General features: G+C 31.3%; 1 protein-coding gene across 3 annotated transcripts in view; it reads right to left on the bottom strand.

The window, feature by feature from the left end:
- LOC118185519 (tyrosyl-DNA phosphodiesterase 1-like) overlaps positions 1-15,845 on the bottom strand; it is a 56,243-nt gene that overhangs the window by 39,148 nt on the left and 1,250 nt on the right. For 2 of the 3 annotated variants that reach the window (XM_085814481.1, XM_085814482.1), the window contains exons 2-3: positions 14,578-14,883; positions 5,782-5,934 (exon numbers count right to left, since the gene is read on the bottom strand). In XM_085814481.1, coding sequence (XP_085670607.1) covers positions 5,782-5,934; positions 14,578-14,872 — 448 coding nt within the window. In that variant the 5' untranslated portion in view covers positions 14,873-14,883. Of the gene's footprint in view, positions 1-5,781; positions 5,935-14,577; positions 14,884-15,845 lie in introns of those variants that run through there. The other variant, XM_085814483.1, reaches the window with a different exon arrangement.

Below are 15,845 nucleotides of genomic sequence, written 5' to 3'. Positions count from 1 at the left end.
ACAATTCGCAGATGTGTTTTTAAGTTTAAACAGAATGGTGTGTACGTGGTATTCTTTGAAATTCATTGTTGTTATGTTAATTTATTAAAGCAGGGTGTGTGTAGTTCATAGATTCCTTCGCTGTCTAGATTGTGCAATTCGTAGATGTTTTTTAAGTTAAAACATGTCGCTGTGTATATGGATTCTTGTCAAATATTTTTGGTTATAAACTTTACGTTTTTGCTATCTAAATTTTTTCTTTCAGATTTTTAGCTTAAATTTTGCGTTTAAAACGTGGTTTTTGATTGAGCGAAAACCGCATTTTTGGAGACATTTTAGGCTTAAAGTTCGAAATGTAGACAAAAATTTTAGACAGTAATATGGCACTGTGGAGTTTCTCGCCAAAATGTTTGCCAAGAAATTTGATGCCGTTTTTGGTGACTAAGTTAAAAGTTTTGGTGACTAAGTTTTGGTGACTAAGTTTTGGTGACTAAGAGTAGTTCTGTTAAAAGTACTGGTGTCTTCTACATAGTTAAAATACTACATATATGAGGGCAGATCAAAAAGTAAGTTGCACTTCCAAGTTATGACCATTTATTAAATTGTCAAGACAAAAGCAACATGGTTATGACAGCATAGAATGTAAGTTCACTTTTCCACATAGTTCATAAGACACTCTAAACATTTCTCCGAATGGACAACCAACTTTTCGATTTTGGATGCATAGAAATCTCCTCCAGTGCTATGTAACCACATGGAGACAGTTGCTTTCACCTCATTATTTCAGAATCGTTGTCTACCGAGATGCTTTTTAAGCTTACCGAAAACATGAACGCAACACCTCACAAGGCTCGCCAAACGTGCAACCTGCTGCAGCGATTCATGTGTGAAATACACCAACTTCCTCCATACAGTCCCAATTTAGCACCATGTGACTTTCATGTTTTCGGTAAGCTTAAAAAGTATCTCGACGGACAACGATTCCAAAATGATGAAGAGGTGAAAGCAGCTGTCTCTATGTGGTTACATAGCGCTGGAGAAGATTTTTATCCATCCAGAATCGAAAAGTTGGTTGTCCGTTTGGAGAAATGTTTAGAAATGTTTGGAGAAATGTTTGGAACTATGTGGAAACATGCACTTACACTGTATGCTTTCATAGCCGTGTTGCTTTTGTCTTGACAATTTAATGAATGATCATAACTTGGAAGTGTAACTTACTTTTTGATCTGTCCTCGTATATATGGAAAATGTAACACCATGAAAGAATCAGCAAAACAGAATGAAACTTATGAGGAATATATAGTAGGATATTGCATGCATGATTAGAAATGCACAGTGAATATGCATGCCACGGTTCAACAGCCCACTCTAATTAGTTATGCCAGGCATACAACTAGACGGTTGTTAAGAAACTAAATAAGTGTTACACCATAATTAGTGAACTGATGATGGTGGTGTTTAATGGCCCCTAACCTTGGTGGTCATGATGAGCCAAGCCCACAGCAAAGCTAAATAAAGCATTAAAAGGTATATGCCATGAAGATAAAAAAAAATCAAGTTAGACTTGAAATATTCTAAAACTACAATCAAGTCAAAAAGAACTATACAAAGGGAAACTCAAATAACCTAGTAAGTAATACATACCTAGTTATTAAAAAACTTTTTTTTCCTAGTTCAAATATCCAACAAGGTAAAAAACACTTAGTTTGGATTAAAAATATACTATATCTGTAACATTTTATTTTACAGTTTATATAAAAGTTCTGTATCTTTTAAAAAGTGAAACAGATTAAAATGAGAATCGATGTAAGGAATTAACTCAGTTAGAGATGGGACAAAAGAGCCAAAATAATGAATAAAGAGGCAAAACCTAAAGAATTTAAAGTTTGGATGGTCAATTAAAATATGAATCACACATAATGTAGTATTACAATTTATACAAATTGGGATATTCTCCTCTTCAAGTAGATGCTGATGGGAAATCTGAGAATGGCATAAGCATGTCAGATCTGAATTTAATCAATACTTTAAATATATACATATTGCCTCTGACTCAATATATTAATCCTTCCTAAATTAAAAAGAATTCAATGAAACTGCTGTCAAACATAAAATAATTATTATTTATTTAAATCTAAAATTTAAAAAAATATACTTCCTTTGCTGAATAAAATTTTAAAATATCAATCAAGTGACCTAAATTTGAGCAAAAATTGAACAGCTGGAAGTTGACTTCTTAAAATCAGTGTTCTAAATGATAAGACAGCTAAATGACAGATGGATATTTTCCATTCCCAACAAAGGTATTATGTTGCCAGTGTCTGACCATTTGAAACAAACCCATACTTTTTAATTTGAGATGATGTACAGAAATATTTTGCAAAATTTAAGTTGATTAAAGTTGCTTAATCAATTAGGAAAAAATTTCATTTGACTGATTTTAATTTATAAAATATGATTAGATTAAATTCCAGATAAAGTGCAGTGTTTCTTTTGCTAAATTTCAGTTGATTAAAGTTGTTTAATCAATTAAGAAACATTTTTCCTTTGATTTATTCAAATTCACATAATATGATTAGATTACAGATAAAGTACACAGTTTTCTTTTTACACCATATTCCACAAATTTACTTCTATAACAACCTCTTATGCTTGTCTGGGACATAAATCTAAATAATCACGTGAAATTTCCTTTCAATACTGAAATATAAATCTACCATCTATCTAAATTTATATATTAATTTTTCAAGGATTTTTTTATATGCATTTTAGTATAAATTATAGTGGCATTTTTAAATGCTTTTCATTTCTCGAAAATTTACGTAATAAATATTGCCACCATTTTTTTTTTAATTACATCCACCTAGACTCTTTTGAGCATATGGTGCCTTATGGTCCAATAAATACAGAAAATCTCTCCTATAGTTGGGAGAGTCATAAAGAAGTCTGATGGAAGAACACCTTGTAAAGCAGTACATGAAAAAAGATGCTGTTCAGTCATTGGAGCAGAGGCCTAGAAGTACTGCTTATAGAGATAAAAACAACATCATCCTAAATGATAGAAAAGAGGTACTCCACAGGTGGAATGAGCTACTTCAGTAACTTGTTGAATGACCATATGCGGGATGGATCTTCAACCTGCCCAACTACCTCTGTAAACACTGATAGTATCCCACCACCATCTTTGGCAGAAGTTAGAGAAGGAATTAAAAAGTTCAAAAATAACAAGGCTGACTCGATTACTTATTAAAAGTGCTGCAGGTCATAACATTGAGGATATACACCACCTCATCGAATCAGTTTGGAACCAAGAAGTTTTACTAGAAGATTGAAAACTGAGCATCCTGTCCTATACACAAAAAAAAGAGACATTTTGGAATGTACCAACTACAGGGAAATCAATCTCCTTTCTGTTTTCTACAAACTATTTTCCAATATACTTTTTAGTAGACTAATACGGAAAATATTGTAGGTGATTATCAATATGGTTTCCACAAAGGAAGATCTACAGCAGAACAAATCTTTAACATTAGGCAAATTTTGGAAAAACTTACGAATATGGAATTGCAATGCACCACCTTTTTTTTTTTTTTATTTTAAGACTGCCTATGATCCAGAAAACAGAAAATATTTACTTGAAGCTATGAGAGAATTTGCAATACCTGAAAAAGTTATAAATTTGGTCACCGTTACTCTTACTGAGACAAAGGGTTAAAATTCAAAATAATCTCTTGGAGCCTATTGTTGTTTCAAATGGGCTCAAACAGGGTGATGTACTGGCCTACTTGCTTTTTAACCTTGCCCTCCTAAAAATCATAAAAGTCTTAACATTAATACTCATGGAACTATCTTTAACAAGTCTGTTCAAATTTTTGCGTTTGCTGACCATATTGGCATAGTCACACGCACTCCTGAGTCACTTAGAGAGGCTTTTACATCTCTAGAGGCTGCAGCCAGCAAAATGCATCTAGAAATCAACCAAAATAAAACTAAAATATGCCATGTGGTAATAACAGTAGCCCCTATTTTGAAATTAGGAATTACAAATTTGAAACCATTAGCAAATTTAAATATTTAGGATCAGAAGTTAATACTCTCAATGATTTAATGCTTGAGATCCGTAGGAGTCACAGATGCTAACCAATGATTTTTCGGTCTCAAAAAATACTCTAACTTCACCAACAGAAAAACGGAGATTTTAATTTACAAAAGCTTAATCAGACCCCATTCTTACATACTCTGCTGAGACCTGGGCAATGACAGAAAAAGCTAAAAGTATCATTTAAGTCTTTGAAAGAAAAATTTTGAGAAGTATTTTTGGTGGTATAAAACATAACAATATCTGGAGAAGAACTAACTCTGAACTTTAAGAACTTTAAGAACTCCTTTTAAGAACTAGATATAGTAAAATATATAAGGAATCAGAGAATTAAATGGGCAGGACATCCGTGCAGAATAGATGAAAATCGTGTAACTAAAAAGATCTTCTCGGCCAGACCATTCGGCAGCCGAAAAAGAGGGAGACCTAAACTTAGGTGGCTCGACTGTTTGGAAACAGATTTAAGAATTTTAAAAATAACCAACTGAATGTCCATGGCGAGGGATATAAAAGCTTGGAATTCGATTCTGAGGAAGGCAAGAGCCCATCCTAGGCTGTCTGGCCACTGAAGAAGAAGCAATCCACTGCACGACAACATCCCTTCCTAACTCAATTAGACAGCTAATCAGTAATTTGCACTCAAACTCAGTGGATGTAAGATCAATATTATAACCTATAATAGTTTGAATGCTAGTCTGAGAATCCACAAATAAAACAATATTTTTTATCAGCTGTATTTTTAATAACATGAAGAGCCATCAAAATAGCATACAATTCAGCATCAAAGTTGTCACAAAAGAGCCCAACTGCCTCACTCAGTCAAAATAATTCTGAAAAGACACTAGTCCCAACCCCTCCAGTCACTGCAGAGCAACCAGTATAGATGTGAGTCGAGTGCACAGAAGGATATCTTGCATAGATAGTAAACAGTGCTGTAAATTTAAATTCAACATGGAAAAAAGAATTCAATTTAATGCTAATAACCATGTAAAAAGTTGCTCTTTATTGCCACCACTATCTTCCTTAAAAAGGCAAAAATACACCTTAAACAAAAGCACCCTGTAGGATTCCTCACTGAGTAATTCTAAGTTACTGTTGAAAGTGAAGAATCTTAAGAACTAGTAAGTGAATAATCGCTTAAGTTTGTGTTGCAGGAAACAACAAGATGGAAGGGTAAAATAACCCTTTATTATTCTAAATAAGATTTGACAGAACTTCGTCTTGGAGTTGTACAATAAAGCCGACACTTGGGCTTGAACTTAAGAGACTAAAAATTAAACTAAACTAATCTAAACTAAATAGGTATAGGTGAAGCTATCAAAATTCTAACCAAGTTGGCCCCTTAACATTAACAGACTGCAAAGCTATCAAGGGCCTAAAGTACAGCTGAGCGTAATAATAGCTTACGAGAGAGTAGCCTAAAAAGGTGGACATGTGCTATCCAGAATGTCTGTTATCTCTCTCACTAAGCCTGAAGAACTTCGTGGTTAAACCGCTCTTTTTCATTATGTATTCAGACGTGATTCTAAAACTACGTTCTAGCCGGAAGTGGTTAGTTGAAGTTAAGAATTGATAGGAAAGGAAGTTTAACTCAAAATTTAACTGTTAATAAAATTAACATAATCCTTACAACCTAATGAAATAAAATACAATTTTTATATCACTTCATAAAAAAACATTACATACTAAACTAGGAACTTTACCTTTGATACCAAAAGAAAATCCACTGTTATATCTTTGATTTATGCCCTTTACTCGTGTAACATAAAATCCATAATTCTGAACTAATACTGGCTGTGCAGGCTTCACAGTTTTTGAAGTTCTGGGTTCTTCTACTCTGTGTTTATTTTCATCACCTAATTCAGCATTTATATATAATATTCAATAGCTGTAGATTGAAAAATTAATTAAGTTACATAAAAAGATCTTCAGTTTTTTTTAATTAAATTATTAAAAAATTAATCATAAAATTCAAGATATTATCAGCCATAGGAAAATTTCATTAAAATAAAAGAAAGAAAGAAAAAGAAATCTGCAAACACTAATAAAATCAAATTGGAATATTTAAAAAAAAACTTATTCATATATGCCCTTCAACTTTTCAAATAGTACTTTTTAGGCTAAATATACATTAATTAAAATAGGAAGACCACCAACTGCTGAACAGATAAGCAAAATGAATACTAGTAATCGGACCCATGTTCAGATAACAATGAATACCTGGATGTTTCTGTGATTTTTCCAGTATTAAGAGCCAGTTTCCCTACGAAAGTTTTCCACAAAAGATTCCTCCCCTTAGGTAGGCAGATGACATGAATTTTGCCATAATCAATTAAACAATTAAAATGAGATGGGAAGTTATAAAGATAAAACTGAATTTTACTTCATTAAATTAATTAAAAAGCATCAGTTAATTTGTGATTGAAGTACAAAAAGACTAGTTATATCTAATCAAACATCTTTTCTTCATCTTTACAGCTCAGACTTAAAAGAAAATAGGCACAGTGCAGATAGAAACTACTGCCATGATGATACTCACATTATGGTCAAAAGACTAAGTTACAAACAGAGGTAATAAACTCAATATAAATATTTAAGAAAAATTTTTAATTTTGTTTTCTGAAATGTTAATATTGTATTTACTTACATATTTCCCCTTAACTTTTTAACATAAGGTTCTGAACACTAAAATTACAGCACAGTCTGAAATCCAGATGTCCATTATTTAGACCACCAGGTAGAAAAATAAATAAATAAAACGCATAAAAAAATCCCCCATTTCCTTACAAAGTCTAGGGATGGAGAATATAATATTTCAGAAATGAAAGTAAGAGTGTCCCAAAACACAATTTTTAGCCCCAGAACCACTAACTGAGATTCTTAAATGCCACTTTCAAACACCTGCTGCCTAAAAAGTGGCATGGTTGTGGTGGCCAATGACAATACATTGTCATTGGCTATGTTGCATTGATATTTGCCAGAATCATACTTTCAGCCCTTGAATGGTTGAGGTAGCATTTTCTATTTGACCTAATCAATAAGCTTCAATACTGTCATATTTACAAGTCCTCTTATTAGATTTAAATTGATGATCTAAAATCCGAAAATTTCTGAAATCTAGAATTGCCAAAGTCTCGATTATTTCAGATCTCAGACTTCATCTATATTCAAATAATTTTCCCTTTCCTCAAAGCATTTAGAAAGAAACCTCCCTAAATTTAAAAATGAACTCCTGTGTAGTGGTTATTTTCATCTTACTAACAGAAACAAATCCTTAAAATTAGCTGTGAAAGTCAAGTCAACACTCTCCCTTCCCATTCCTGTCATCATTCCAAGACATAATCACTTCTCCAACCACCCGACATATCTAGAGCTTAAAGTGTGGCAAAGCCTGGCTCCAACAAAAAAGGGAGATGCACAACTACATATTATAGACAGTCTTATATACAATATTTTAACGTTCTGAGACTACTCATTTTTGAGTTATGCGAGATACATACATATATAAATACATAAAGAAAACAAAATAGGAGGCTAAAAATTAAAAGCAATTTTTTTATACTATACCTGTGCTGTATGTACAAATGTTATAAGAAAATCTCTTCTGAATCCATTTTAAATCAATTTTATAATCCATTTGCGAGAAAAGAGTCCTTTATTCTGTCCTTATGTGCAGATGTCACACAAAAACATTGTTAAATTGCATTCGATAGCGGTCAAAATGGAATTTTCATTGAAATTTGATACCAGGAATTTTTCGTGATTACAATAATTCCTTTACTTCATACAAGGAAGTAAAAAGAAAGAACAAATATGCAAGTAAATATGGTATATTATATTTACAGATATATGTCAATTAACACTGAAATAGAAATATTTTGAGACTGTATATATTTGAAATGGAATGGATTGAATTATCTAATCATGGTAAAATATATATCTACCTAGATACACCTTAATTCTGACCCAATGCATGTGGATTTAGAAGTAAAAAATTCTCAACTTTTAAGATCAAGGGAATTTATGCCTTTATTTTACAAAGGCATTATGAAAAAGTCTTTGACTTAGCAGAGAATTAAACCTAAGACTGTTAAGAGTTATTAGCTTAGACTAATCATTATATTAAATGAGAGGATCGTGAGAAATCATATTTCATTACTCCCACTAGATGGCAGCACTACCCATTTATTTGATTCCAAATTGCAAAAAAGTGCATTCTAGGACTTCAGAATATTATATTTTTCACAGATACCTTTTTCACTAACCCATGTAGACCAGCATGTAATAACAACGATCAGCAATAATAATTACTTAAATATAGTCATTGAGGATTTATTCTTAATCATGTTATGATCTCTTCTTTTCTATACACGAACTTTAAAGAATTTGAATTTTAAGAAATTTGAACTTCTAATTGGTTCCTCAGAACTAAATTTAAAATGTTTCAAGAGAAAGTTTGAAAGCTAGTTTATTAACAATTATGTGGTTTAAATTCTCACCATTTCCTTTGATTAACAAAGATATGAAATTTAGATAAAAGCTAAAGGTACATAAGACATAATTTTACCGATAACTTTATAAAAGAAAAAATGGAAAATCTCTAAATTTTGCAATGAAAAAAAATTCAGAAGTAACTCCACAGCACTGACATCAACATAAAAAATATTTATGCAAGTGACAGAAATATAAAATTCTCTAACATATTTTGCATCATAGCACCATGCAGAAAGTTAAATTTAAAACAGCATAAAGTTTTAATTGATCTTACAGAAATTAATTGTTATGCTGCTAAGATTGAAAAATAAGGATAAAGTTTATAATTTTACAACAATCTAAAATATGCTTAATATTAAACTATTAAATCTAAACACAATTAGAAATTAAAAAAGTGCAAAAGCTATCAATTTCAAATGCACAGAAGAAAATTAATAAATATATAACATAGTTCAAAGTGTAAAATTCAGATAATAGAAGCAATATAAAAAAGTCTTCAGAGCTATTAATGCTGGAACTGAATGCATGTCATTTTGCTTTAATTAAAATAATATATGCCAATACTAATTGCCAATGATAAAAATTAGCTTATATTTACGTTATGCACACAGAACACCACACAAAAAAATTATGCAGTCATGCATAAAAACCTGGTTCGAACTACCAGTGCTTAGCAACTACAGATCGATTAAATACAAACAGTTAAGACTGAATTTAAAATACTCTTTTGATTATTCCATAATGTTCTATTGCAGTGAAAGCTTTTACTTCTTAAGAGGCTAGGTCTTTCAGATTCCCTGCCCCTAAAACTCCATTTATAAATATGAAAATAAATACAAATAATTAGGAATACCTAAATGAAATGATTTCATAAACTAATTTAATGACATTAAATTTTTAATTCAAATTCAATTTCCCAAAAAGAAAAAAAAAATTTTTTTAAAGGGCTGTCTTTAAAAGTCGTTCAGCCATACAAATTAAGAACGTCATGCAACATGAGCAAAAAATATTGATTATTTATTAACACTTTTATTAACAGATTTCCATAACGCTGAGATAATGTGAAAGCAATTGTTGTAAGGGAATCCAAATTTCAATAGCTTTATAAAATAAAAAAAGCTGGTAATAGAGAGAAGGGTACCCCTTGTATTATTGTGAAATTGTTGTTTCATTTATCGCCAAATGGTGGTTTATTTATGGTAGCCTGAGTAGTTTAATGTTATGGAAACCCTAATATGATGTAATCATTGCATGATTGCAGTGAATTTGTAAGGGCTTGTCATGTGTGTTGGTTAGGAAGTACATCGCTTGTTTTCTGTTTTAGACGGTAAAATAGTACGATTGTGGTAAGATTAATTGAATGTGGTAAGATTAATTTGAAGTTTCTGTACGATTTGGAAAGAAAGGGGGAAAAGAGCATTACTTGACTGGTGTGTAAATGAAGGTTTACTACTAGCCATTGTTATTAAGTGTCCTGTTTGTAAGAAGGAAATGTGTATGGTCGAACGATACGATGCTACGGAGGATATTTTTTACTCTTATTTTATGAATTTATGTGGCGATGCCAGTATACAGATTCTAGTTCAGATAATTTTAGGAAGTTTTTTGATGCTTTTAAGGAATTTTGTTTGACTGAAGACGTGTTAATTCGTAAATAAGGTAAGTGGATATTTCTTTGTATGGTGGAAAGATGCATTTCCTTTTTTATGTTATTTGATTGTTTGATTTAAAAATGTAGTTTATTGAGATTATATATATATATATATATGTAAGATAAAAATATATGAATCAGAATTATAATATAACTATAAACATTAATTCTTCCTCTCTATTCTAAAATTGTAATAACTTATCTGCATTGCGTCATTCAAATTAATCATGCGATCTTACGTAACTGTTAATACCAGATGCCTCTTGACGACCAATCACCGAATTGTAAACCAAAACTTTTCTCTTCGTGTGCTTCCATCTTTCATAACTACGCACTTCAGCTTTTGCTCTCTACTGTGCTAAGATGTAATTTCGCTGGCCTGCTTTCTATCCCAACAATATCAAAAATGTAAATCTTCTGTGGAAAGGCACGATTAGAGTGCCAAGTGATTGTGGCCACAAATATCAGCTGGAAATAAAAATGGAATTAAAACTGCCTCGACTGCCAAGCTCTTTAAATACTACGCAATCAAAATTCTTCTTCAATATGGATCTAAGCACGCATCTACGGTGTTCTGTTCCGTCCTTTCCTTTCCTTTTGCTTTTATTATGACAATTAAGCCGGTAGGATAGTTTCCTGCAGCCTGAAACCTCAATGGAAAATTTAATTCAGCTCTTCAAATCATCGTTTTGTGATAAATCCAAGATAATGTGAAAGAAGTGAATCATCAAATTTGTTTTTTCAGTGTTTAAAAAATAACAGATCATTCTTCTGCTGTGGTGTTTTGCAAGTGCTTCAAAAAATAATCACGCGTAGTGTTTACAGATTGAAAGTGATCTCTCGATAAATTGAGAAGTTCGAATGTCTATTGAAAAGGAAATCATCAATGAATTACCGTTTAGGAATTAAGCATTACAGCGGGTTCAAGTTCGATCTGAGTTAGTGTTTGCAAGTATGTGCGACAGAAAATTACTTGCACTTCCGCTTTTTCAACAGCTCAAAAATTATTACATTCGTGTGAATCTAGCTGAGGAACTAAATTATTTAATGTGCTGCGGAATCTATAGTTTTCATTTCAACTTTGGTTAAAATTTCTGCAATTTGTTTTGAGAAAATCTGAAATTCTTGTTCATTAATTTTTCTAATTTTTCATAATTATGTGTGAGGAAATTAAGTAATTAATTTTAAGCTATTTAAATTATTCATAGGGAAGGATATTAAGATAAGTTTTTATGATTTTGAAATTTTGTTGAGAATTTTGAATACGAATTTTATAATTATTCTAAAAATGAAGTAGGTGTAAAAAATAAGTGAAATTGTTAGAGATACGTAATATGAAATTATGGTAAATGCATGTTAAATTTATGGGTGATTGTATGTTAAGTATAGTGTATGTCGAGGGAGTTCGGGGTTCCTAAGCAGAGGCCTGTAATTACCTCTGTACAGTTGTTCCTTTTACCCTCTTCATGCAAGATAATGTTGGAGGCTCTCATTTTATGAATGCATGTAAATTTTTTATATGATTATTATTATTATATTTTTTTACTATGGAATGTATTAGTGCAGTTCTCAAAGGCCAGTTACCTTAATGCAAGGAACGGAGGTCTTTTCAAGTAACTGCCTAGGCACCCTGGGCCACCAGTACAGAGAATACACTGGTTAGCTCAAGAGGACAGCCCTATTGATGGATATGTTTGTTTAGTATTGCGAGGCTTCCAGTTTGGTAAATACAGGAATTGTAAATGAAAGATGATAACGGTGAAACCATAATTTCTGAAGCTTACTCCTATTATTATATGGTGATAAAATATAATTTTTCAATATGAAAATTAATATCATAAATATTTATAAGTAATCATTATGTAAAAGTTTATTTTGTGATATGCTGTAATAACAAGAACTTTCCCTGAAGAATTATGATTATGCGAACTCTCAAACAAAAAGACTTTTGGACTGAAATGCTGAAAAATTCAATAGGACTCTAAAAATTAAAAATTTATTTAAAAAAAATTGATATTTATAAATTATACTTTACAGGACAAAAATTTTATGATTTATTTTTATTTCTTTACATTTGCTAGTGCTTTAACTCTTTCTCTTTAAAAAGGCTTCTCTGTCGCTAAGCCTTTTTCTTTTTGAAGGGGGAAAATATGTAAGATAAAAATGTATGAATCAGAATTATAATATAACTATAAACATTAATTCTTCCTCTCTATTCTAAAATTGTAATAACTTATCTGCATTGCATCATTCAAATTAATCATGCGATCTTACGTAACTGTTAATACCAGATGCCTCTTGACGACCAATCACCGAATTGTAAACCAAAACTTTTCTCTTCGCGTGCTTCCATCTTTCATAACTACGCACTTCAGCTTTTGCTCTCTACTGTGCTAAGATGTAATTTCGCTGGCTTGCTTTCTATCCCAACAATATCAAAAATGTAAATCTTCTGTGGAAAGGCACGACCAGAACGTGTAATGGAATAGTCTCACCATTCGCCCACGATGTGATGGAATAACTGAAAACATTACATATATATATATTTGTTGGATGCTCCTTTAAGTACAGTTACTTTATATAGTTCATTTTTTAATATAGTTCCTTTTTTAATATAGTTCGATGTGTACATGGACAAAGTCAAGGGAATGCGCAATGCCTAGTTTGTGCAATTCTCTGATGTTTTTTTAAGTGAAAATAGGTCAATATACATGGATAAAGAGTTTGTGCAATTCTTGGTCTTGTTATTTTGGCTTTTGAAATGGCGATTTTTGGAGCAAAAACCGCTGCTACACAAGGCAAAATAATAAGTCAAAGAATTGCTTAAACTCGGTATCCATGTACTGCCAATTTTCACCAAGGGATACCCGCAAATATACTTTTATCAAAATGTTTTCATAAAATAAAATTCAAATGTGCAATAAATGGCAGAGAAAAGAAATGATGAAAACAACAATTATTTGGGGGGTCTAAAATAAGTAATATAAAATAAATAACTAAAAGCAGTAGATTACATATTATATCATTACCAAAGATATTAGACTAAATTACAGATGATGCTAAAATGAATGTCAAATAAAAGATCACCAGGAATCATTCTAAATATGGTGCAAGAAGGCAGAAGGTATGAAAAGGGAAAGTATATTAATTCATATTTAACTCAAGTTTTTGAAAATTCACTTGATTTTGTCCAGTCCTAGTATTTACGATAATGCATACTATGCTGCACAAAGAGAAAGAGCTCTCTGTCCATGATCTATTTAAATCTCAATTAATGAGCTGGCACTTATTAAAAGAAAAGAAAATAACAGTTTTATACTTAAGAGATAATATGACACTGAACTTTCTTTTTTTCATGAAGCAGAATGAAATGTACTAGAAATACCATTAAATACATGCAGTAGAATATTCTTTCCTGTAAGAAACAGGTCTATGGCCCGAATTTTTTATTAAACAAATGTTAATATGTTCATTTGCTTAACAAAAGAGTTGGAACCAATATAAGATTTAAGGATTAAAGACTAAAAGATTAAATTGATATACATCCACATTTATTTATTTTTTTTTAAAGGTTAGTTTATCTGCCTCTCCTCGTATGAGACTTTTAGCAGGCCTCAAAGTATGAGAATGTAATAAAAGTGACTGAAGTTTCAGTAAAGCATCCATAAGTTTGTACATAACTAAAAATATCTTCCGAATAAATTTAGAAAAATTAAATAAACTTTTAGATTGAAGAGATACTGAAGCAATATGGCTCTTACCCCTCTTACTAAAGGCAGATTTGCCCAGTCTGCATGTTGCATTTGAAAAGGGCTTCACTGCAAAGGGCCCCAAAAGCTCTTAAATCATTAATTGGTTTTTTAAAAATAGTAAACATACCCTATATCTCAAGATGAAGGACCCCAAAAACTACAAGTGTGGACCCTCCACCTCATAAATCTGCCACAACTTATTAAAATTAAAGTGATTTCTTCTGGAACTTACTAAACAATTAAGATCTAAAAACTATTAAATATAAATCTCACTTCATGATATGATTTCAGATAAATTTTCATGAGAAGATGTGTGTGTGTGATTATGGCAAAGCTTCGAGGGCTATCCGCCTAAGGGGAGGGATGCCTTCATGGAGGACTTTCTAAGGTAAACTGACCTTGTATAACCGCCACACATGGGGAAAACCACAAAAACGCCCATGCAGGCAGCCCGTTCGCGGGATTCGAACCTCGGACCGAACTACCAGTGTTCAGCGACTTTACCGCTCGGCCGCTGGTGGGCCTCATGAGAAGATGAACTTAAATTTTCTTAATTACTTTAATGACTGTCATGGACTTAATTTACTGGACAGTTTGCTTACCTGGATGATAAAAGTTTTTAATGTGATCTGGATTTTTCCGGTAACATTTTTCACCATATCTGCATTTTGGGCGATCATCAGTAGCCACTTCATTTTCAGGCGCTATTTTCCTTTTCCTTTTGTGTCCATCATCAGACTCAGAATCAGATAATTCATGCAATTTGGTGTGGCATTTTCGTCTTTTTACTTTACCTACAGAATCCTCATTTTCCTTTGAATTTGTTTCTGCTTTTGACTGTGCAAGGAGTGCTTCAAGTTCATCAGAATCAATTGTCCGATCAGAATCGGAATCCATATTACTTATAACTATAATTAAAAGAGATTATATGACAGAAAAAGTGTATAAATCATACACAAAAAAACATTATCATTAACCTTAAAAATTTTTCATGCAAACATTTTCACTGCAAACATTAATCAGTTCACTGAAATTTAAAAATTTGTATTTTAATTTCTAAGCTATCTTTTATATAATTAATAATGCTACTGTCATATTATAGATAAAAGATTGTCTCACTTTTTATTCCCATACAAATTCAGGCACTTTTATGGATATAGAGAGCTCTAATTGCAAAAAAGGAAATAAATCACCAAGTAGTATTAATCAAAGTTTAATACAGTAGCAACGTATGCTAAGTCTATAAGTAATGATATTTAATTTGCAATAAATGCCCTCAATAAAACTCATTTCCTATTCTTAATGCTTTCAATTTTTTTCGCATCAATACAACAGTCCAGTATAACTAAAATTGAACTTACAAGCAATTACTTGACACATTTACTTTGTATACTACAATTTAAAAAAATATTTTACAGACAACAAATTTATGGCTTATTGACATTTATGTTATTCCCAACATTAAAACATTAAAAGCACATTGAACTTGACAAGCAATTACTTGACACATTTACTTTGTATACTACAATTTAAAAAAATATTTTACGGACAACAAATTTATGTCTTATTGACATTTATGTTATTCCCAACATTAAAACGTCACAGCAAAAGTTTGCAAGATGATCTATATATAAATTTACAAGGGGACTTATGCATAAAATAAGAATGATTATGTGGAAAAATATTTAATAAATTATTATTGAAAGAACATCAGCAAGTGACAGGTGAATTGCTACAAACTCCATGACATAATATGTAACATAACTAGGATTGAATGAATATAATGCTGAATGAAATTATTTGTTAAATGATTTAATATTCAAATTAGTAACACTTGCTGGTGACAGATAATGAGATAATGATGTACTGA

Source organism: Stegodyphus dumicola, chromosome 4, assembly GCF_044657685.1.
Source record: "Stegodyphus dumicola isolate Sdum_Otavi_A_Nest chromosome 4, ASM4465768v1".
Lineage (NCBI taxonomy): Eukaryota > Metazoa > Arthropoda > Arachnida > Araneae > Eresidae > Stegodyphus > Stegodyphus dumicola.
Note: the sequence above shows the minus strand (reverse complement) of the source record. Positions and strands in the feature narration are given on the sequence as shown.